This window comes from Lissotriton helveticus, chromosome 1_1 (assembly GCF_964261635.1).
Source record: "Lissotriton helveticus chromosome 1_1, aLisHel1.1, whole genome shotgun sequence".
Lineage (NCBI taxonomy): Eukaryota > Metazoa > Chordata > Amphibia > Caudata > Salamandridae > Lissotriton > Lissotriton helveticus.
Genome location: NC_136057.1, coordinates 1783076064 through 1783100740, shown reverse-complemented (window position 1 = coordinate 1783100740; position 24677 = coordinate 1783076064). Strand labels below are relative to the sequence as shown.

The 24677-nt window shown below is 45.0% G+C and overlaps 1 protein-coding gene across 4 annotated transcripts in view; it reads left to right on the top strand.

Moving 5' to 3' along the window:
* SERHL2 (serine hydrolase like 2) overlaps positions 1–24677 on the top strand; it is a 105010-nt gene that overhangs the window by 57510 nt on the left and 22823 nt on the right. For 2 of the 4 annotated variants that reach the window (XM_078640385.1, XM_078640392.1), the window contains exons 2-9: positions 6268–6417; positions 6882–6995; positions 18593–18634; positions 19009–19028; positions 20749–20823; positions 20963–21063; positions 22197–22276; positions 24612–24646. In XM_078640385.1, the coding sequence (XP_078496511.1) occupies positions 6276–6417; positions 6882–6995; positions 18593–18634; positions 19009–19028; positions 20749–20823; positions 20963–21063; positions 22197–22276; positions 24612–24646 (609 nt within the window). In that variant the 5' untranslated portion in view covers positions 6268–6275. Of the gene's footprint in view, positions 1–554; positions 628–6267; positions 6418–6881; positions 6996–18592; positions 18655–19008; positions 19029–20748; positions 20824–20962; positions 21064–22196; positions 22277–24611; positions 24647–24677 lie in introns of those variants that run through there. The other 2 variants (XM_078640378.1, XM_078640395.1) reach the window with 2 other exon arrangements.

The following is a 24677-nucleotide window of genomic DNA, read 5'->3' as shown; positions in this document are numbered from 1 at the left end:
TTGGGAAATCACAGACCCCCACGTAACTCACTGAATCAGGGCTGCTTGCCCCAGATAATCGAATGCCAAGTCCAAAACATTATTTTCTCAATATTCAAGACACAGTTCACGTTGATATGTCTGGAAAATCCCAGACCAGGCGCCCCAAAATGTCCCTGGATAATCTCAGCTCAGGTGCCCCCAAACATCTCTCTTTAAACTCGCTCAGCAATGCTCCGAATATATTTATAATCCTAAACCCTACATCCGTAATATCCGTTTCTAAAGCCAGACATTGGGATGCAAACATTATTTTTTAAGACGTTCTTCCCACAAATCCCTTAATTCCAGACTGGGTGCCATAAATGTCCCTTTTTAAACCCACCCACAATATTTTCACACAATCTCGTCTTGCATGCTTTAAACGTCCATCTATAAAGTTAGACTATACACCCCAAAGTGGAAATGCCAGCCCGTTTCCGAGACTGGTTAATCATTTCTTCACCTGTGCTGAGCCGCTGGACATGTGGTGGTCAAAGGTCGGTCCAGGATACTTTCAGGCGTTTTTTTCCGCATTTACTACAGGTTTCAAGGAGCACAGCAGCACAGCCGGGATGCCTGTACCGGCTGGTTACCACCGCCGTCTGGGTAAGGTCGTCCCTCAAAACCCAAAGTCAGAATCCACCAATTTAACAATAATAATATAATCGTCATAGATCATGGTGATTGGATACCATTGTTTGCAGGTTACTCACATCTATGTAGTTTGCACTTGTGCTATTTAAATGTGATTGGAAACGGTGACCTTCAGATTAACTACAACTTTCGCAGCAGCTATGCTAACTATTCTAACCATCTCAGTAGGATTGGGACCTTTGCTTGCAGGTTAACCAGATCTCTTTAGCAAGAACTTTAGTCACCTGAGCCGCCTTCACAGTTTTAAAATGTGATCTGCATATTTCGGCTGCTATCCTAATAACCCATGTTCTATTTTACTTCGATTGGGCTTCGTGACTCGAATGAATCGTACCCAGGCCCCCACATTTCTGCAAGAAACACACTAACTTTCAGAGCTGTTTCTAACCGAATTACAACCTGTGACCTGCTTGTTGCTGGCATATCATGGCAAAACGTCGCACCCTGGGGTATTTTATAGGGATTTCATCAAGTGATCTGCATGTATGCAACAGAGAGGAGATGTACATGCACATTGCCACAACCTTCTCCCTCGACAGACATATTTATCCTCTAAACTATCAGTAGAATTCATACCTGTGACCCACAGGTAAAATACAAACGGCGCAACAAGCATAATAACTACTGAGCATTTTTTTCTTGGATTGGAACACAATTTGCCGGCTACACATTCAACTCTGCAGTATTGTATTGTAATTGCAGTAATATAGCACTTACTACTACTGACTTGGCGTCGAAGCGCCTTTTCGGTGAGTAGCACGGTACTCCGGAACCCATAAAGTATTAGTGGTGAATTAGTATAGTGAAATATGAAAGTAATTTGAGTGGTGGATAGGTTAGTCAGTTATTTGGATTGAGAAGGATAGCAGAGGGATAGAAGAGGGAAAAAGGTTTGCATTAATATAGATAGCGCTTGCTACCCCTAATAGGGTAGGCACAATAACCCTACTGACTAGCTGAATAAAATAAAAAGTAGTGCCTTTTTGAAAGTGCTTGATTTAGCACTGATCTTTCCCCTAGAAGTTGCAGGGTGCTTTATGGAGAACATTTTTGTTGTGGCGGAATGATTTGGTGCATGGGGTTCAGTACATAGATTACACTGGAGTGTGGAGACCATATTACAGAAACCAGGATGTGACTGTTGGTAGCAAAAACATGCAACTGAGTCTGTACTTTACAGCACACTGTGTAAATTTGTCTCACTTTTTAAAATTTCTCATATTTATAGTTGGAGGCCCAGGGAGATAAAGTGATTTGCCCTCAGCATTTCAGTATTTTGTTTTAAATGCCTAAACCGAGATTAGAACCTTGGTCTTCACGTTCCAATGTCAGAAATCAAGTCAGTAGACCGCGTTTCGTCTCATAACCCTGAAAATTGCCTTCCGGTTCTGCAGTGAGCACATCGATCCCTCAATTTGTTTTGGGACTGAAATCTATGCCGGGCTGTTGCTCATTATTTATGGTATGAAAATGTATAGAGCGTAACTCCTACCCAGAAAGGTGTCCTGGCACTCAAGAAAAAATAAACAGAGAAACATGTTGATTGCCAATGACAGGAGCTTACTAAAAAGTGAGTTTTTAGAGTGTTCTTAAACTGGGAGTGAATATAACCTTAGGAGAAAGAGGGAAAGTATTCAAACGCTTAGCTGCGAGTAGACGAAAGGCATGTTGTTGAGACAGGAATGATAACAGCTGTGCTTTCCTGCCCTGTGTGCCTGACTGCATCTATCTGGTATCTTGGTTTTGGACTTTGGCCAATGCCTCACACTATTCTAGAGTGTGCACAGAGGCCTAGACTGTCCCTTGAGAAGAGTGAAGTCCTGGACCTATCCTATGGCCATACCAGTGCACCAAGCATGCCTTCACTGAACCCACAGTGGACTACTGTCCCCGTCATGGGTTTAGCACCGAGCTGTGGTGGCAGCATACCGTGCTCGGTGAATCCACAGTTGTGGCCAAACATTTTTTATGTGTTGTTGAGTGGAGGCCAACTAACCCACCATGTAAGATTCTTGGATATAGTATACAAACTTTATTGTTTGATTAATTAAAATCATTACAATATAAATCGAGTAACATAAATAAATACATTCAATAGAAGTGATAAAACGTCCTAGCCAGGTGGGGAGCAAGAGATGTTCAGTGCCCATGTCTGTCGGCTAAGATAATGGAGTCCTTCTTGGTGCAGTGGGCAAGGGGCTATTTAGTAAAAGCATGAGATGGATTGTCATTTTCCCTCCTGGGGCCCGAGTAGGGAAAATGCTTTGTGCAGGAAGGAGGACTTGTGCAAATGGTTGTTTTACTCAGTGAGAAGTCGTGAATTGCTTTATTCCAGGACTGTGGTTGGTATGACTTGAAGGTAGCTACAAACAGTTCATGAGGGCCGAGTAGGGAAAGTGCTTTGTGCAAGAAGGAGGACTTGTGCAATTGGTTGTTTTACTCAGTGGGAAGGCCTGGTTTGGCTTAATCCAGGGCTGTGGTTGGTCTGACTTGGAGGTAGCTTCAGCCTCGTCCCCATGGGAGACAGATGTTCAAGGCTGACACGTTTCTTTTGGCTAGAGGAATGACTTAATAATAAACTTTATTGTTGATAAATTAAAAACGTTACAATATAAAAACATGCATCCTGATCATAAAATAATGAGTTTTTTTTTAAAATAACGTATTAATTAAAACTCTACTAGGTTTCTTAACAGGTGTTGTAAGTGTTGCGTTCCGAGTTTAAGTCAGCAATTTGTTGATAGCTAACAAGGCATTGGTGTATCCAGTAATAAGGTTTCGCTCGGCTCTAACAGGACGGGAGTGGCAGCCCTGATGGCTTCCAACTGGCTTAGTGCTTTGGTTACTAATTTTGTTAACCCGATATTCAGCTTTATGTTATCCGGGTTGAAGGCTGCTATTATGGCTTGTCGGCAGGATCAAATTCCAAGTCGTATCCATTCTTCTCGCAATAATAAGCGTCTAGAGATGAGCATTGTTGGACATAAGCAGACTATGTGTTCCAACCCTTCGGTGTGGTAATCACACAGCCTGCATTGGATGTTGTTGTCTTTCCGGCGCCATTCTGGAAGATTTTTCAAAAAGGGCCATTCACCCATCCTCAGTGCCAGGAACTTTCGTTTCAGGTAAAGTGCCGTGGTAGTTGATAGGTGAGGGGATTCTACCCCTGGGTTAAAATTAGTAATTACTGCCCAGGCCTGTTTCCTTTTTGACAGCGTTGCCCTGTCTGAATGAAAGGACCACAACCTAGTACTCTTCTTGATGGCTAGCTTTAATGCAGACTGGGGGGGTTTGTTCCCCAAAAATCCTTAATGCCAAGTAGTTGTAAGCTATACTCCAAGTGGAGCTGATATTTATGGCTGGCATAACTTTTCTGAATTTCTTGCTAGAGTCTGGCCTCCAGTGAATCTTCCCGTGCTTGACGCAATCTATTGCAAACCTTTATGAACGCCCCTGCTTCTATGCCATGGTGATCAAGTAAGCCAAATTCCAGGCGGACTTGTGCCGGTGATGCTGAGTTTGGAAGATGAAATGTACGTTTAAAGATTTTAGATGTCAGTTTATTTAAAAGAGTGCTTGTAGTTCCCTTCATGATTTCCCATGTAAGATTCACTTCTATTCACTGTATGTGTGAATACTTTATTGTTAGATTAATAAAAACCATCACAATGATGGACATGCAGCAATAAAAACGAAAGTCAGGCAGCTGCTAAAATATTTACACGTGTGGGGCAATAGAAAAGAGCGTTAACCGAGTTTCCGCATCCTCATGCCCTTTTAAAAGCAAGCCTAGATGCGACCATTTAATCCATTAAGAGCGCCACGTATAAACAGCAGAGAATAGAAAGGTATAATTTTTAACAATACTTATTTTAAAACTGTTTAGACGCCCGTTAGTGAATACGTAATCTCTCTATATTCATGCTGTTTAAATGTGGACTGCATTTAAACAAGGAGTCATTTTGATTAAGACACAATTAAAACCGTGATAATTCATTTTAGTTTTAACGCCATGCCAAAACAAATGGGCAAGACACTAATCGTTACTAAAAGGCTGCTAACTAATCCACTGATGGTGCAATTCTATTTGTAAATAATGGAGAACCCTACATAAGATACTAAAAACTTCAAAAGCACGCAAAACAGAGGACAATAAAAGAACGATGTGCAAAATATCAGGTTCGGCTGCTATCAAGTAATATAATAAGGTAAACAGATCAGGGACACAACATGCTTGGTGCTGCCCAGTGTAAATTAACAATTATTGACTTGCTGGCTCTCACAGTTTGTAAGTCTTTTTACTACTCTTGTAACAAACTTAGTGAACCAGATATTAAGCACTGGATTATCCGGATTCATGGATGCAAGGATGGCTTGTCGACAGGAGCGAACACCAAGGTTGTTCCATTTGGCCTGTAGCAGGATCTTTCGGTCGTTAAGGAATGTGGGGCAGAGGCATACCACATGCTCACATGTTTCCTTGCTTCTGCCGCACCCCTGCACATTAAATTAGTGTTTGTACAGCGCCAGCCTGGCAAGTGATACAGGAAAGGCCACTCTCCCATTCTGAGGGTCAAGAATCTATTTTTCCAAAACTGCGTAAGTGCATGACAAGTGTGGCGCCACAACTCTTGACTTAAACCCTGATATGACTGACCAGGCACGCTTACGTTGTACCAGTTGGGCTCTATCCGAATGGAAGGACCAGGAGCTGACATTCCTTTTGATATACATTTTAAGTGCCTGCTGCGATGTATTGGAGCTCCAATTCCACTCCTATTCACTGCCTCAGATCCTAATGCTAACATCCCAAATATATGTTGTGTGTGTTTGTGTATGTGCTTCAAAAATGGTGAGTATAAGTGAGCCAGAGTAATGGAGTCCTGTGGAATCCTTCTTAAATGCACCAAGTGGGGCTTGCTGCACAGAATGGAGGTGAGGTTGTTTTCCCAGTCAATAGAAGTATATTGCTCACATTTTAAAAGCAGAAGGCAAGACTGTTTGGAATTGAATTCGCCTTTTTCTAATCAAGGAGCTACTTATTTGGGCACCAATGAAACTATAATTAATAGTCAAGCCTTAAAGGGATTATTGCTTTAATACATACTTCGTTGTGATACCCTAAATGTAATGTCTTCAATATTTTTTAGAAAGAAAGCAGGTAGAGTTTACCTTGTAAGCCAATTTTTACTAATAGTTCTAGGGATCGGTGGAACTCTCAAGTCAGACAGCCACCAGTTGTCTGATGTGGCTGACCATGCTTCATTATGTATATGTGGCTCAGTATGAATGGCAGAGCTATGGGTTTGGCTGGTCACTACTGTAGTGGAGGTACCTAAGAACTTAGATGTGGAAGGCTGCAGCTTTGGTTGTGGCTGGCCTTGGTTGGTTGTACCTCAGATGTTAGTTTGCTGTGGCTTAGGGTGTGTCTTAATTTGGGGTTGGGCTTGGCTCTGGAATGGCTAGTTGTTTCTGAGGACATGGCTGACTGGCTCAGGATGTGATTGGCTGTGGCTCAGGATGAGATTGCTTTCATTCAGATCATAGCTTATTTTTAACACCTGTTTTTCTTGGGCTTTTTGTCTGTTTTAGGGACACCTATGGAGTTACAGATTCCGGTCCCTTGGGGTCACCTTGCCTGCCTGACCTGGGGCCCAGTTGAGGGCCGCCCTGTTTTGTGCCTCCATGGGTGGATGGACAATGCTAATACGTTCCAGAAGCTGGTGCCGCTGCTGCCCCCAGGTGATCACTGGAGTGCATGGGATCAATTATACCTCATAATTAGCCTAGTGCCAATCCTGACTTTAATCAGTCCTGGAGATGACACTAAGTTTCCCTGTGCCAACCTCCTCTGCTACGCAACCCTGGTAGTGACAAGGTTGTGAATCCCACAAGTCACAGAGATAATGTATTCTGTTTAATTATGCCAGTGTCCTGAGGTGACAGCCTTTTGATCACCGTACTAAACCCCAAACAATACAGCCTACATTCATCTAGTTCTTTACCTTGTATTCCTGTGCCAGTCACTAGATATCAATATCTTGACGTCACAGTCCCTCAATGGTTTGCTTGACACCCGCCCTAAACAGATACCATGCCCATAAGTCTATCCAGTTATAGGGGAGACAATCTCTTCTTCCCATGCAAGGCTCTTGTATACATCCTGTGATAGTCCGCACCCTTTAATCTCCTGCTTTCTTTTCCAGATCACCGCTATATTGCTTTAGATTTCTCTGGTCATGGACAATCATCTCATCTCTCTCCGGGATCTTGCTATGATTACAAAAACTGCTTGCTTGATCTGCAAAAAACTTTGGAAGGTGAGTTTAGCAAAATGGAAGGAGTTACCTGGTTAAAAGAGAAACCTCCCAAACTGGGAATGTGGAGTTGGGTAAGGGAGGCACCCAACTGGAAAAGGATTAACAAGCACAAAAAGGAACAGTATTTACAGTTGCAAATGCAGGTAATGGACCTTTCATCTGAAGTTTATTACGCCACATGGTATAAATGACTACTGACAAGGAAGCTATTTGAACATAAACTGGTGCCTTGTCCAAAAACTGCAGTTTGCACTTTTTATTATTTACACACTGGTATTTTTTAGGGCAATCACGTGATTTTTATTGTTGTTTATTCACTTTTAAGGCTTTTTCTAGAGCGCAGCTGTGTCTCATTGAGGCCAATTGAGAAAACCAGATGACCAAGCGAGCTTTAGACAGTTAGAAATTTTTTCGATCAGTAACAAAGGGTCAGATTTAGATCTTGGCGGTACTCATGCCATCCCTCCGTGGCTGCGGTTTCATGTACTCCGTCAAGTTGACGGAGTCCTGCCCACCGTATTTAGATGTGTGCAGGCTCTGCTGGCTCCATCGCGGTCAGGCCGGTGTTATTCCGCCAAGCCAATTTAGATGTCCCTTTGTGCTGGGGTTGTCCTGGCAAACGGATTCCTGATAGTGTGAGTCCCTGTTGAAGTGGAGACTGGTAAGTACAACTTATTTTCGTGTCAATACATATATATGTTGGGGTTGCCTCAAAAACATAGGTAGGTAATGTGTTTTGGCCCATTTTGTTACATATTCCATGCCACACAAATAACATACGCACACTATTGAATGCACACCCACAGGCACCAAAAGCACAAGACCACCAAGCACCACAACAACCATATTACTTTTTAAGTGTCAATACAGGTGTGTTCAATTAACCTTGATAACTAGGAAAATGAACAGTACTGCATTACACATTAGAAATAATTGTATGTAAGAGCAATGCAAAAAATACACAAGGCTACAGCAAGTGTCAACATATGATTCATAAGATGACATTTGTAAAAGTTGCTTACCTTAGATCCCGGCAACAAAGGAGTTATTTGGCTTTGTCGTGGTGTCAGAGCAGCAACGGGACCTGGATGATAGGTTTCAAGATGAAACCGAAGTGGAAAACACTTAAAAAGGAACACTTAAAAAGGTAAGTTCTTACCTCATTTTGTTCAATCCTGGGAACTCAAAGTAAGAGGTACTCCCACCACAGTTGCCTAGACGGAAAGCCACATCCTGATTAGCACGGCGGTGATCTTGTCTGGACTCCTGCCGGCAGCCGCTTTTGCCTTTGGCGGCATTGATGCTGGTGAGAATTCCTGGCGGTCTCAGCAGGACTCGGACGGTCTTTTGTTCATGGACCCGCCAATATCTAAATAAAGAGGGCGGACAGCTAAGTAGGCGGGTAATGAATCAGTCTAAAACGTGACGGTGGGACCATTACTGCCAAGATCTAAATCTGCCCAGTTTTATCCAGTTTGTGGAAACCTGTACCTTCTTGGGAAATTAGGGGTGGGTTATCGTTTTCCATCTAGTCAGCTAGAGGTGGAAGGATTATGTTACTTACTCTGTAAGCATCTGTTTTTGGCATGTAGTGCTGTAGATTCACATGCTTTGCATACTCCTGCAATCTATTGTTTGGTCCAGATTAGTGCAAGTTGTTTTTCTTCTAAGAAGTCTTTTGAGTCACAAGGTAAAATGACTCCTCCTTTTGGTGATAATGCGCATGGCATCGACTCCACTGTTAAATTGTTTTCCTGCAGGTGGTCGAGAACGAAGTGTAAGTATCAGTAAAGAGATGTCCATGCATATGAAAAGATAAAAGGGACTACAACAGCTACAGGTGTCCGGGGAGGAGGGTGAGTGCATATGAATCTGCAGCACTACATGCCAAGAACAGATTCTTACAGGTTAAGTAACATAATCAGTTCAAGGCTTGTGTGGCTATAGATACACATGCTTTGCATAGACTGTAAAGCAGTACCCTCCAAAAGCGGTGGCTAATCTGTGGGTGTTACAGTTGTGTGGAAAAGTGGACATAGCACACATTAGCTTGTTGGTGTCCTAGAACTTCCACACAATAATGCTTAGTCAAAGTGTGTCATGTAGACCATGTAGCTACCTTCCATATGTCAGCTATTATGATATTGACCAGAAAAGCCATGGAAGCCCCTATTTTACGAGTAGAGTGTGCTCTAGGGGGGTGTAGATGAAGTTATTTTGGTCTTGACGTAACATGTCGGAATGCTTTTAATTATCCATCTAGAAATGCCTGATTTGGATATGGGCTTTCCTTTGTGAGGGGGCGAAAAAGCAACAAAGAATTGTTTGGTTGTACGGAAATATTTGGTTCTGTCAATTTAATACATAACAGCTCCTTTAAAAGCTAGTGTATGAAGAGCCTTTCTACAACTGACTCTGGTTGAGGAAAGAAAACAGATAACTCAACTGATTGGTTGAGGTGGAATGGAAGACCACATTTGGAAGGAATTCTGGGTGTGTGTGAGAGTGTGCATGTGTGTGTGTCTTTGTGTGTGTAAGAACGGTTCTTCTAAGGTTAGTGCCTGGAGCTCACTGACACGTCTTCGTGGAGAAATGGCAATCAAAAGGATGACCTTCCAAGATAGAAATTGTAGGGAACAATTAAGTAATGGTTCAAATGGTGGACCCATAAGTCTGGGGAGAACAATATTGAGATTCCATGCAGGTGGATCTCTGGGTGGAATTGCTCTTTTAAGGCCTTCTGTAAAGGCCTTATTAACTGGCAGTGTGAACAAAGAAAAGTATTGCCTCTTTTGAAGATAGGCAGCCAGTGCAGCAAGATGTAAGCGTATTGAAGTGAAGGCAAGGCCAGGGAGCTTTAAATGGAGAAGGTAGCATACAATGTTTTGCACAGTTGCATTAAATGGATCAATGTGCTTATTACAGCAGTAAAAGACAAATCTTTTCCGTTTAGGTGCATACTATGCTTTAGTCATAGGCCTACGAGCTTCTTTGATTCATACATTTAGGTGGGAGATTCAGGTAACCAAATTCCATGACCTCATAAGCCAAATTGCAAGGTGAGCTCCAATGGATTTGGATTTCTCCATGGTTCAGAGTGAGAAGGTCGAGGTCAAGCTTCTCATGGGGAACTACTGACAGTTGAGTGATGTTGTGAACCAGGGTAGGAGCTACTAGAATGAGGGCGAGATACCTTTGCCTGAGCTACTGAACCAGAAATGGAAGAAAAGTGAGAGGCGGAAAAGCATAGTCAAATATCCCCAACCAGTTCATCCATAGAGCATAGCCCTTGTATAGTGGGTTTGGGAACCTGGATGCGAAGACTGGACATTTTGTGTTGCCCGCGGTTCTGAACAGGTCTATCTGTGGAAACCCCCATCTTTGGAAATATGGAGAAGGACTTGGGGTTGGAGTTCCCACTCGTGGACTTGTTGCCACATCCTATTGAGGAGTTGAGCAAAGACGTTGTGATGTATTGCCCAATGCCAAATACTCTGAGATAGGCATGATAACGGTAGAGAGGATGTCCCCTCCCCCTCTCCCCCCATGTTTTTGTAGACAGTCTTGGCTGGCATATTGTCCCTCTGGACTAAGACAACCGTGCCTATCAGTTGATGTAGGAACGCTTTTAATTCTAGGTGAACAGGTTGAAGCTTGAGGTAGTTGATGTGGAGGCCCTGGTGTCTGGTGTCACCGAGATCCTGTAGGTGAGCATTCCATCCTGCGAGGGATGCGCCCGCTGTCAGAATGATTTCTGGAACAGAGTCAAGGAACGGCTGCCCTTTTAACAATTTTTGTGTGTTCCACCACTGCAGAGAGTAAAGAGTGCAGCTGTCTATCAATACTAAATCCGCTATCTGACCCTGTGACTGAGACCAGTGGTGTGTCAGACATTACTGCAGCAGACGCATGTGTAATCATGCATGTGGCTCTATTGCAATGCATGAGGCCATTATACCCATCAGACTCATTACTGTTCTGACTGTTAGTTGTTGATTGTCTTGAAAGTGTGGTAGCAGTGTTTGGAAATTTTGAATCCTTGCTGTATTGGGGTAGGTTAATCCTGTGTGTGGGTGTTGAGACTAGCCCCCAAATATGGCTGAATACTACCTGTAAAGGCTGAAGATGGTAAACCCTAGTTGATGGAGCAGATTTATGGTGACCTGAGTGTGTTAGTGGCACAGAGGAAGGGTACTGGTTTTGATAAGTCAGTCGTCCAGATACAGGAAGACGTGGGTATTTTGTCTGCGTAGATGTGCTGCTACCACTGCTAAGTATTTGGTGAACACCCGGGGTGCAGCAGTCACCCCGAATGTTTGCCAGCGCTGACAAACCTGAGGTATTTCTGGTGTGCTAGATGGATTGGGATGTGAAAGTAGGCCTCCTGTAAGTCTAGTGTTGATAAATTCGCCTTGCTGGAGAAGTTGGATCACGTCCTAGAGGGTGACCATATGGAAATGCTCTGACAGGATGTAATGATTTAAGGGCCTCAGATCTAAGATCGGCCATAATAAGCTGCCCCTTCTGGGGTTAAGAAAGTACAGGGAGTATACCCCAGATCCCTGATGTTGAAAAGGGACAAATTATATTGCTCCTTTGAGCAAGAGAGAATGAACTTCCTGTTTGAGCAGTGTTTGATGTTCCAGAGAGAGTTTGTGAGTGCGAGTTGGAATATTTGGAGGTGTGTTGATGAGCTCCAGACAACAACCATGTTGGATAATATATGACACCTACTGATTAATGTAATGGATCACCAAGCGGGGTGAAACTGTTGTAATTATCTCTCCCCTGAGGCGGAAGCCGGGGGTTCTACCTCTATCCCTCTTGCACTGTGCACGTTTTAAGCATTGTTTTAAGAATTGTGTATATTTTAATAATAGCCCGTTTTAATTTAAAAAGAGATCGGACATTCTTGTGCTTAGAAAATATCGCACCTTAGAGCTCCTTGCATCCGATCCCTGATCCCCGGCGCAGCCGATTAGGGGCTGACGCCGTGGGACAAAGGGTTGTAGCCGCCATATTACTGGGAGGAAAGGGTTGCGGTCCAGCTGCAGGACACCTCCCGCCCTCCCAGGATATTTAAGGGGCGTCTGTTCGCAGCGCGCATACTAATTGTGTATCTCTCCCCTGAGACAGAAGCTGGGGGTTCTACCTCTATCCCTCTTGCACTCTGCACGTTTTAAGCATTGTTTTAAGAATTGTGTATATTTTAATAATAGCCGGTTTTAATTTAAAAAGAGATCGGACATTCTTGTGCTTAGAAAATATCGCACCTTAGAACTCCTTGCACCCGATCCCTGATCCCCGGCGCAGCCGATTAGGGGCTGACGCCGTGGGACAAAGGGTTGTAGCCGCCATATTACTGGGAGGAAAGGGTTGCGGCCAGCTGCAGGACGCCTCCCGCCCTCCCAGGATATTTAAGGGGCGTCTGTTCGCAGCGCGCAGACTAATTTTGTATCTCTCCCCTGAGGCGGAAGCCGGGGGTTCTACCTCTATCCCTCTTGCACTCTGCACGTTTTAAGCATTGTTTTAAGAATTGTGTATATTTTAATATTAGCCCGTTTTAATTTAAAAAGAGATCGGACATTCTTGTGCTTAGAAAATATCGCACCTTGGAGCTCCTTGCACCCGATCCCTGATCCCTGGCGCAGCCGATTAGTGGCTGACGCCATGGTACAAAGGGTTGTAGCCGCCATATTACTGGGAGGAAAGGGGTGCGGTCCAGCTGCAGGACGCCTCCCGCTCTCCCAGGATATTTAAGGGGCGTCTGTTCGTCTGTTCGCAGCGCGCAGACTAATTGCGTATCTCTCCCCTGAGGCGGAAGCCAGGGGTTCTACCTCTATCCCTCTTGCACTCTGAACGTTTTAAGCATTGTTTTAAGAATTGTGTATATTTTAATAATAGCCCGTTTTAATTTAAAAAGAGATCGGACATTCTTGTGCTTAGAAAATATCGCACCTTAGAGCTCCTTGCACCCGATCCCTGATCCCCGGCGCAGCCGATTAGGGGCTCACGCCGTAGGACAAAGGGTTGTAGCCGCCATATTACTGGGAGGAAAGGGTTGCGGTCCAGCTGCAGGACGCCTCCCACCCTCCTCCACACTGTATAAGAGGGCCATGCCTTTTCGTCCGCGCAGCGGGCAGGTGCAGCGGGCGCGCCAAAGGCAAGCCCGTCTGCGTCCGTCCGCGCCGAGACCGGGCCCAGGGCCACAACCCCTGGTCCAGATGGCGCAGAACACAGGATCTCCTACTCTAAAACAACACTGGACAACCTACGTCCACCTCCATAAAGCACGATCTGGAGTATGCCTTAAATCTAACAACGCTGACATGTCCCCACTGTAAGTCCATTATACCTTTTGTTAACAACATGGCCAATCCCAGTAAAAAGAACAACCAGAAAATTATAAACATCACCATAGCGCTTATCAATGCTCGTTCACTAGGAAGGCATAGACAGGACATAGCGGATCTCGTTAATGATAGAAAAATAGACATACTTTTCATTGCTGAGACTTGGATGGACAGCACGTCCGACCCAGATCTAGTAATTGCGGTCCCTTATGGATTTAAGGTCTTCTGTCAGGACAGACAGGGCAAAAGAGGGGGTGGGCTAGCTATAAATCCTCGCGACACCTTTAGGGTGAGGACTTCCCTGATCCCCTCACCCACCTGTGAAGCCATGCAATTTGCTATCAATCTGACCCCCTCGTATAATTTTAAAGGTGTGCTCCTATACAGACCACCAGGAGCACGCTCTGGATTCCTTTCCAACTTGGGTACTATTCTGGAATCACTAGCAATCGAAGAGTCACTAACGGTACTAGGTGATCTGAATTTTCATCTAGAGAAATTAGAAGATAAGGAAACGCATTCTTTATTATCAGACATGGAAACCCTAGGGCTCCCTCAATTGGTTACTTCTTCTACCCACGATGCCGGTCATATCTTGGACGGCATCTTCTCCAACTTGGAGGGTATTCATATAAAAGATATCCTCCCGCTTCCATGGTCTGACCACCATGCAATTCTTTGTATAATTACAACCAAGGAGGCCCTTACTATCAGGGTGTCGATTCCCAGTCGTGAACCTTTTAAGGCCTGGAAAGATATAAACAACGCCAACCTAAAAGCCTTACTGGACAGTACCCTGCCCACCATATCCACAGACCCTAACATAGCTGCTAATCAATACCAGGATTGGTTAGGTCATGCCACAAATGTATTGGTACCACTCAAAACAGTAACCAGAAATAGGACGGCGCCTTCGGCACCGTGGTTTACTGAAGAACTTAGGAAACAGAAACAACTTTGTAGGAATAGGGAGAGGCACTGGCGGAAATTTTACAACGCAGAAAGTAAATCTCGCTATAAGGAGATGCTTGCTATATATAAAACAATGATCATAGAGGCAAAGAGGAAGTACTTTAGTGAACAAATAGAGAAAGCTAAGAACTCTAATAAACAACTCTATGATATTACAAAGCATCTAGCAGGGAACCCCCCTGACTTAGCTCCTCCTCCCTCTCAATCCCTTTGTGACGCGCTGGCAAACTTCTTTTTCACAAAAGTTAATGACATCTACTCAGCCTTCTCCTCCAAGACCGATGCTACCACACATTCCACAACCATCACTCCTCCAGATTTTTTATTAACCCACTTTAACGAACTTACGGAGTCTCAAACAGCGGATATTATCACATCCATTAAAAGTGGATCAGCCCTGGACCCATGCCCTTTTAAAATTCTCCCTCCGGTCATGGACTCCTTGATAACGGTTATCACACAAGTCTGCAATACTATGTTTGATCAGGGATCTATCCATACATACTGAAAAACACTCCTCTAAAACCACTTTTAAAAAAATCGCATCTAGATAAGGATGATCTAAAAAACTATCGACCGATAGCCAGCCTTCCATTCCTGGCAAAAGTGGCAGAGAAAGCGATGAATCACCAGTTGTCAGAATTCATCGAGGAACATCGCCAATTGGATAGTACCCAATTTGGGTTCCGCAAGTTCCACGGCACAGAAACTGCCTTGATCAGGGAGGGACAGCAGTGCTAGTGTTACTGGATATATTTGCGGCTTTCGACACGGTCGACCATTCAATCCTGATCGATCGTGTCGAAAAAATGGGCATTCGACAGGCAGCAAAAGATCTACTGGCCTCCTTTCTGTCCGAAAGAACACAGGCTGTTACCCTGGGACCGTTTCAGTCGGCTAATCTGTCTCTGCCTTGTGGGGTTCCTCAAGGCTCATCCCTGAGTCCGACACTTTTTAATATCTATTTGTCGGACCTAACTAAAGTCATCAAAGCGCACAGGATGAGCCTTACCTCATATGCAGTTGACACTCAGTTAGTGCTGGCCATCAATAGTGATGGAGAAAGGGTGGCTGAATGTATCCAAGGAGGTATGCTAGCAATTGGAGATTGGATGGCCTCCAATTGTCTTAAGCTCAACTCCGAGAAGACGGAGGTCGTCATTTTTGGACAACTTGCACCAGGGTGGTCGCCCGCTTGGTGGCCCTCATCTTTCGGAGCTTTGCCCAAACCGGTTCCCAGGGTTAGGAACCTGGGAGTTGTTTTTGATGAAAACCTCAACTTCGTTGCCCATGCCAACCAAATAGCGGCAACGGCTTTTCACAAGCTGCGACTGGTAAGGAAAATCATCCCTTTCCTACCAGATAGTGCTGGAAAAACCTTGATAAGTTCCCTGGTGTTATCCTCACTAGACTATTGTAATGGCTTATTTGCCAATGCTCAGATCCGTGTGGTTAACAAAATGCAGACCATACAAAATGCAGCAGCAAGACTGCTCTCCAGAACTCCCAAACATAAATCTATCGCCGAAACAATCAGAAATTACCACTGGCTTACGATTAGAAACCGGATCAAATTTAAGACATTATCAGCTAGATTCATCAAGCTTAATTGCGCTCGCAAAGGGCCAGATTCTGAGAATCTGGCCCTTTGCGAGTGCAATTTTTGCATTTGGGATTCATCATCCCAAATGCAAAATTCGCTAATAAAGAATTTGCACATTTGCGAGGAATTGCATTTAAGGAATCTCTATTTGAGATTCCTTAAATGCAATTCATGAATCATTTTGAAATTGCGAAATCGCAATTTAGCACTGCTATTTACCACGAAGTCAAACCTCGTGGTAAATAGCTAAAACTTAGAAAAATGCATTTAAATGCATTTTTCTAAGTTGCATGTTACACACACACATGTCCTTTGGACATGTGTGTGCACAACATCAGTGTAAATTCACATTTCGCGGGTGCTACAGGGTGTCCTTTGGACACCCCTGCACCCTTGAAATCGCATCCTTATTTGCGATTAGCAAATTGCTAATCGCAAATAAGGAATAACTCCCCATTCATTCCTATGAGCCTTTAGGCCCATAGGAATGAATGGGGAGTTATTCCTTATTTGCGATTAGCAATTTGCTAATCGCAAATAAGGAATGTGTAGGAATCGCAATTTATTTAGCAATTCCTACATGAATCCCGTTTTGCAAGTCCTTAATAGCGATTCCTTATGATTCGCTATTAAAGACTCGCAAAACGGCCCTTTCATGAATCTAGCTGTATGCATCGTATATAAAGCGTTGCATAAGCAAGGACCTCAGTTCTTCAAAGATCAGCTGACACCCAACTGTCCCCCTAGACAACTTCGATCCATAACCTTGAGTAAACTAGTGGTGCCTCGCACCAAGACAGTCTCCTGGGGAGACCGCCGAATCATGGTCACGGCACCCAGATTGTGGAATACCTTGCCACCGTCAATCAGGACAAGTCACTCTCTCTTGTTATTCCGCAAAAGGCTAAAAACTTGGCTGTTTAATCAGTAACCCTCATATGAACCAGCAATGGAGAATTTCGCAAGAAGTCTTAGCGCTGAGACGCCCATGGGCATTTGTTCGCGCTCAATAAATATCATAAATAAATAAATAAATAAATAAAATAATTGACCCCAACAGTTGTTAAATGATCAGGGGAAGGAGAAGGGGGTCACTGTTTCATGATGGGTGTGGCACCACATGATGAAGCATCTCTGCCATGACCTTTGGAGTTATTACCCCTGTACGTACCCCTGAAATAGCCTCAGGAAGGGGAATGGTGAATTTGCACGCTATATGATGAAGAAGAGGCATTGTAAGATGCTGCTTTTGAGCCAGCCCTATGTTAGGAGTGGCGAAAGGAGCCATGGGGAGTAGGTGTTTGGACTGCACCCATGGACTGAGCAACCTCTGTGTCCTTCTTCATCTTCTCTAACGCTTGTTCAACTTCTGGACCAAACAGGTGTTCCTTGTTAAAGGGCGCATTCAGAAGTGTTAGCTGAACTTCTGGCTTGAAGCCAGATATACGCAGCCAAGCATGTCTGCATAACAACACACTATTATTGATACCTCTGGCAGCTGTGTCCGCGGAGTGAGGGCGCTCATAATATTGGAAATAAGTTTGCCCTCCGCTACGAGTTCCTGTCCTCTTTTCCTAGGTACGTCTGGGAGGTACTGGAGGAGTTTCTCCATTTCGTTCCAGTAGGCACGATTATACCCTGCTAACAGGGCTTGTGTATATGCAATCTGCCAGTGATTTGGAGACTACGCCGCTAATCATTTCCATGAAGCATCAATTAGCTTAAACTCCTTATGAGGAGGTGGAGGGTCAGCTGTGCTTTGTGAATTAGCCTTCTTACGGGCAATGGACACAACAAGGAATCAGTGGGAAATTGCCCTCGGATGTAGATTGGGTCTGAGAGTGCGGCTTTGACTTTTTCTCGACCCTGGGAGTGAGAATACGTGCTCGCGCAGGGTCAATCTAACAATGGAGTTGATGCCCATGGACGTTATCAGCAAGAGGAGGAGTCACTTTACCTTGCGACTCAAGAAATCTTAGAAGCAAAACAACTTGCACACATCCGGATCCAATACTAGATGACAGGAGTATGCAAAGCATGTGTATCTACAGTCACACATGCCTCGAACCACTGTGTTGCAATTCCAATACCTGCACAAACTAGGAGTGTCTTGAACCAAGCATTATAGAATAAAGCAGCATAGCAAGTCCTGTACCACCATTTCATCATTATTCACCTGGTTGATTGGGCTTAAAGCCCATGGAACTACTTTCACCTTGCGCAAGCTTATCAGGAGTCTTGGGATTCCTCCGACAGACTAAAAGGGTGTTAGGATGGGGCATGTAGTGTGCCCAAGTGGAACTCTACATACTGACATCCTAAACACCCCCCACCCCCGCCATGAATGCCTAACTTCTATGGAGGGGTAAGTTTGGTAGGACCAGGGGGTACTCAGATTAGAGCCGCATCTCTCTGTGGGTTTTCTTGAGTACAACGACTAGCTAGACTAGACAGCTCTAAATGACTGAGGATCTCCCTTTGCACACACCAGCCATGTCCATTACCTGTCCTATGGCCGCCTGAGACACATGTTGTTTGTACTGGTCTGTGCTGGGCTCAGAGGACTTAGGGTTGGTAGAAGGGATTGCCATGTCTGTAGTTTGGCCTTTGGGAGCTGGCTCCAGTGTTGCTTCTTTGACACCTGCTTGTCATACTCCATATTTCCACAGCCCTGAACTACAGAAGAGTCTCCATCATCGGACACAGTATGGGTGAGTGCACTATGGGAGATGTGGGGGGGGGGGGGCAAGAGACTAGAGGGTTGCAGGAATTTGGAGCTCCCTGTATGATTGTCCAAAGTGGCCCCAGACAAGACTACCGGTCCAAGCAGCCAACGCTTTTGCAAATGCTCCTACACCACCTCTTCATTTGAGACCCATTGCACTATCTCATACAACCTGCCTGCTTGAGTGATATCCCTGCATCCTAAAATATATACCTATAACAAACTATTGTCCAGCATAGTAGTTCCTTCAGCGTCCCCCCACCAGTTTGAGTTCTCATCAGCCAGCACTCGGCCTCTAGCCCTTGACTGCGTCTTTGCACTTCAGTTGAGTAACAAGCCTCTCATCTTCATATTTCACAGGTGGAGTCATCGGAACAAATGTGAGTATTGGCTCTCCTTTTCTCAGTACAGGGTTTTGGGGTACAGGAATGTAGTACAGTGGTCAAAGGAAAGGAGGCACATGGGGTCACGTAAAGTAGAACAACTCTCCCAAAACACACCCAGGAGAAATCTGCATCAAAAGAACACTCACTGCTAATGCCTAATCCTCTGACTCCTTTTTTGGGTTCATGGACAGACTATTGTTAATGTTCATGGATGGCTAACCATGGATGAACACAGTGTACTTGGGTTTTTAAATTGTGCACTGACTGCGGTACAGTCTCTGAATAGCATTCCTGTCTCATCTACCCATCTATCCACTTTTCTCCCTCATTCAGCTTCCTTTTTATCTGTCACTTCCAAATACCAACCTTCTCCCCAGTTCTTCCACCCTTTATTTGAAGGTGGATGGGGTTTGAATCATGCTTCCTAGTTGAACACTACAGCCCCCACATTGTACACATGGATAAGGCACTCGCCCCTTCCGAGGAGCAGTAACTCGCACCAACACCTGCCACACTCACACATTGAGGGCATTGCAAAAAAAAGCCCATTCTTCATACACACCAACTTGTTAATGCTGTGATGTAGTATTTGGATGGTGTCTCGTACCCTGATTAGGACCTGACGCACTTCACTTCTGGGTGGTCGAGAAAGTGGCTATTTAGTTTGAGGCTTATGACTATTAGAATGGATTTATAGCATGGCGTACATGGAAAGTCTTGGGCATTGTGCTGGAGGGGTGTACTCCAAGCATGCCACCATAAGCATGTGGCTATGCTTAAGCATGGTGTGAAGAAGAGAGTTGTTACAAAGAGTCACATTAGGAAGTGCGTGCCATCTGAGTGGTTGGGTAAAAAACACCCTGCTTATTTTGCTTTGTTAGTGTGGTGTGTGTTTTGGCTGCCTTTACGTGGGAAGTATTGGTGTTGTACATAAGGTTTAGGACCTATGCCAATTGTGGCATGGTGATCTTGGGGCTGCCTTATGCATGGAGTGTGGAAGAGAGGTAAAAGAAAGGAAGAGTCAGGCTGATACATGCAGACCCTCATATTCTAATTGGGCATGGTCATGTAATATGTTTGCCAACATTCATATCTTTGATGCCCTACTAAAATCAAGGTCATCAAGATGGTCTCAGTTTTTCAATTTCCAAGTGTGAGCATTCACAAATCCTAGTTCAGACAGATGGAGGTTGGTGGGCATTCTAGTGCAGGTTGCCATTTGAACCCAGCTTGGTTCTTTTACCTATTTCAAACAGATTACAATTAGGGATATTGACATGGATAGAAGAGGGTTGTCCAACATAGGGTGAGATCTATAGCAGATTTCAGGACACCAGCATAAGATACATTTATATACAGTACATTTAAGTGGGACTGTGCTGCATAGAGGTTATACTGAACGTCTGGGATATACTTATTGTTTGTGGGCCTACCATGGGCATTGCTGGAGAAGGTGGGAGAGGTTCAGATTTAGCGGGTCTACAAGAGAGGGGTAATTCTATGAGTAGAGAGTGTGTATGGTATGTTCAAATGGGGTGGATTTTCTTCATGTGGATAGAAGGTGGGATAGAAGGTGGAGGAAGACTCAGATTGGGGAGCTAGAGCCAATAGAAAGTGAAGACGTTCAGAAAGGAGAGGCTTGGTTAACTGATCAAAGGTGGGAAGGTTCAGATTGAGGAGGACTATCACTCATACTTTTCTTTTTTCCCCACAGTTCACCTACCTTTTTCCTGATATGGTGGATAAGCTAGTGCTGTTGGATAGTTACGGGTTCTTCCCAGTCCCGCTGGTAAGAATGCACATAACTGCTAGCTGTGGGGCTCACGAGCTCCTGTGAATGTAGCTTGAAGTTTGTGTTTAAGTTCAAGGGTTTTCATGTTCTCTCAGTTGCCTCGCACTGCTCACTTGCACATGTTGCCTGCCCTTAGGAAATGATGTTACATCGGGAACGAAAATCCATCGCTGCTCACCTTCGTCTGGAACGCAATCTATACCCCAAAGTTTACAGTCCAGAGGGAGCACTTAAAAGGTGGGTGACCATCCTCTAGCATGTCTCTTGGGGAGCACTGCACTCTCCCCACACCATTCTTACCAAATGTTCGAGGTTGGTACTGTCTTACTATTCAACTGAAAAAGAAAACCTTCCAATTGGCACCTAATACTCCTAAGTGATGACTATGGCTCAGTTTTACGACCTCATCCATGGCTTCAGCCATTCCCCACCCACAGGTCTGACAATCCATAGCATAGATCCCTCAACATCAAATCTCTCTTCCCTATTCAACTGTAACAACCATTCCACTATCCCCTTCTCTTGTAACATCCAATCTGTATAGAGTTAACTGAGTTACACCCTGAACCAAACTACCTAAACATCTCAGATCTTTGATAGCTGTGCCGCTCAGCCATACAATGTTTTGACTTGACTCCACTCAACAATTCTAGAGTAACTGATCATTCAGCACAAGCAACTGAAAACCTTATCTCACGGATTCACCTCCAAAACTTTGAAACTTTCCTCCCCCCTTTGAGTGCAGATAGTTCACCTGAAACTCACCTTGCCTTGGAGCTTTTGAAACAAGCACCTGCAATTTGCTCACATTAGCATTGTATTGTAGGATCTTGGCACCCATTTCTTGGGCAGACGGCAGACTTATGCCATGACCAATTCTGTACCATCCAGGATATTCCCATCCCTATGGCCCCTCTCCAAAACTACAAAGGCATTTTTTAAAGTAATTCATCTTAGCTGACAGACATCACGCCCCTTGCCATTTGAAATCCTAGACCAGGGCACACCTCAGCAGACAGCCCCTGCAACACCCATGCCCCATTACCTCAAAGTAATTCCTGATGGTTATCAAGTGTAGTAAACCCATCTACTCCACGTGCAATCAAATAAAGTCTCCAACAACCTCACCAAGCCTTGGTACGCTTTCCATGGTGAAACTATCCCACAACTATATATTCCCTCCAGTTCCATAAAGCAAGCACTGGTTACACTAGGCTACACTCAACTAATCCAACAAACTACCATTTGGTGTCATAAGTGATTTAAAGGTTTGTGAAAGGTCTCACCCTCAGATAGTACTAAATATAATGATTACACCATCTTTCAGCTGTCCCCTTGTCATCTACCCCCTCTTCATGGCTTGTTTCTAGGCTCTTGGACGCGAACAACAACCTGACAGAACAGAGTGGCAGAATCCTACTGGAGCGAGGCACCAAGGAGGTGCCAGGAGGTAAAAGAAATGGCCCTTCCACTTTCAGATACCCTCTTTGATTTTCAGTGGACCCTCCAGGAGGGTGCTGCAAGTCTGACTCCAGAGCTTTAAAAGTGTGCAGTTGTGTCAGCGAATGCTGTAGAACTGTTGGCTGTGCTTGCTTGTCTACAAGCACCTTGTAGGTGCTAAGAAGTGGTCGCTCACTCAGAGTTGATCATACTTGGGAGCTCTTTCTTGTTCCCAGCACTACAGTTTAAGAGGGTACGTTGTATAACATGCTGGGACCTCCAAACTGCACACCACAATTGGTCTCTTGTTTGCTAGCGTGTATGAGTGAGTAATAGGGCCTGGAAGTGCTTTCTTACTCAGCAGCACTCTGCGCAGCACTACATCATAGGAGTGGTCATGTATTAAGGCGCGCTGCAAGCTCTCTAAACTGCCTGGGGTGGCATGCTTGTTCCATTGGGCACTCCTCCGCTTGCTTGATCACTCCTACAAGAGAGGTCCATGTACAGGGCACTCCTCAGCTTGGTTGATCACTCCCACAAGTGAGGTCTATGTACAGGGCACTCCTCAGCTTGGTTGATCACTCCTACAAGTGAGGTCCATGTACAGGGCACTCCTCAGCTTAGTTGATCACTCCTAAAAGAGAGGTCCATGACCAGGGCACTCATCAGCTTGCTTGATCACTCCTACAAGAGAGGTCCATGTACAGGGCACTCATCAGCTTCCTTGATCACTCCTACAAGAGAGGTCCATGTACAGGGCACTCATCAGCTTGGTTGATCACTCCTACAAGTGAGGTCCATGTACAGGGCACTCCTCAGCTTGCTTGATCACTCCTACAAGAGAGGTCCATGTACAGGGCACTCATCAGCTTGCTTGATCACTCCTACAAGAGAGGTCCATGTACAGGGCACTCATCAGCTTGCTTGATCACTCCTACAAGAGTGGTCCATGTACAGGGCACTCTTCAGCTTGCTTGATCACTCCTACAAGAGTGGTCCATGTACAGGGCACTCCTCAGCTTGCTTGATCACTCCTACAAGAGAGGTCCATGTACAGGGCACTCATCAGCTTGTTTGATCGCTCCTACAAGTGAGGTCCATGTACAGGGCACTCCTCAGGTTGCTTGATCGCTCCTACAAGAGTGGTCCATGTACAGGGCACTCCTCAGCTTGCTTGAACACTCCTACGAGTGAGGTCCATGTACAGGGCACTCCTCAGCTTGCTTGATCACTCCTACAAGAGAGGTCCATGTACAGGGCACTCATCAGCTTGCTTGATCGCTCCTACAAGTGAGGTCCATGTACAGGGGACTCCTCAGCTTAGTTGATCACTCCTAAAAGAGAGGTCCATGACCAGGGCACTCATCAGCTTGCTTGATCACTCCTACAAGAGAGGTCTATGTACAGGGCACTCATCAGCTTGCTTGATCACTCCTACAAGAGAGGTCTATGTACAGGGCACTCATCAGCTTGCTTGATCGCTCCTACAAGAGAGGTCTATGTACAGGGCACTCATCAGCTTGCTTGATCACTCCTACAAGTGAGGTCCATGTACAGGGCACTCACCAGCTTGGTTGATCACTCCTACAAGTGAGGTCCATGTACAGGGCACTCATCAGCTTGCTTGATCACTCTTACAAGAGAGGTCCATGTACAGGGCACTCATCAGCTTGCTTGATCACTCCTACAAGAGAGGTCCATGTACAGGGCACTCATCAGCTTGCTTGATCACTCCTACGAGTGAGGTCCATGTACAGGGCACTCCTCAGCTTGCTTGATCACTCCTACAAGTGAGGTCCATGTACAGGGCACTCCTCAGCTTGCTTGATCACTCCTACAAGAGAGGTCCATGTACAGGGCACTCATCAGCTTGCTTGATCACTCCTACGAGTGAGGTCCATGTACAGGGCACTCCTCAGCTTGCTTGATCACTCCTACAAGAGAGGTCCATGTACAGGGAACTCTTCAGCTTGCTTGATCACTCCTACAAGAGAGGACCATGTACAGGGCACTCATTAGCTTGGTTGATCACTCCTACAAGTGAGGTCCATGTACAGGGCACTCATCAGCTTGGTTGATCACTCCTACAAGAGAGGACCATGTACAGGGCACTCATCAGCTTGCTTGATCACTCCTACAAGAGAGGTCCATGTACAGGGCACTCATCAGCTTCCTTGATCACTCCCACAAGAGAACACACACGAGCAGCAGAATCAGAGCACTCTCTGGGATCAGCCGCTTTTGGGGGGTCTTGTAGCATCAGTGGGTGCTCGGTGGGAGATAACTGCAGCAGATGGCGTGATCAGAATGTTGTGAATAACCAATGTTTTTCTATCTTGTTTCAGGGGTCATATTCAGTCGGGATATTAAAGCCTCTGTGGTAAGAACCTTTTGAGCTTTTGCAGTTTTAA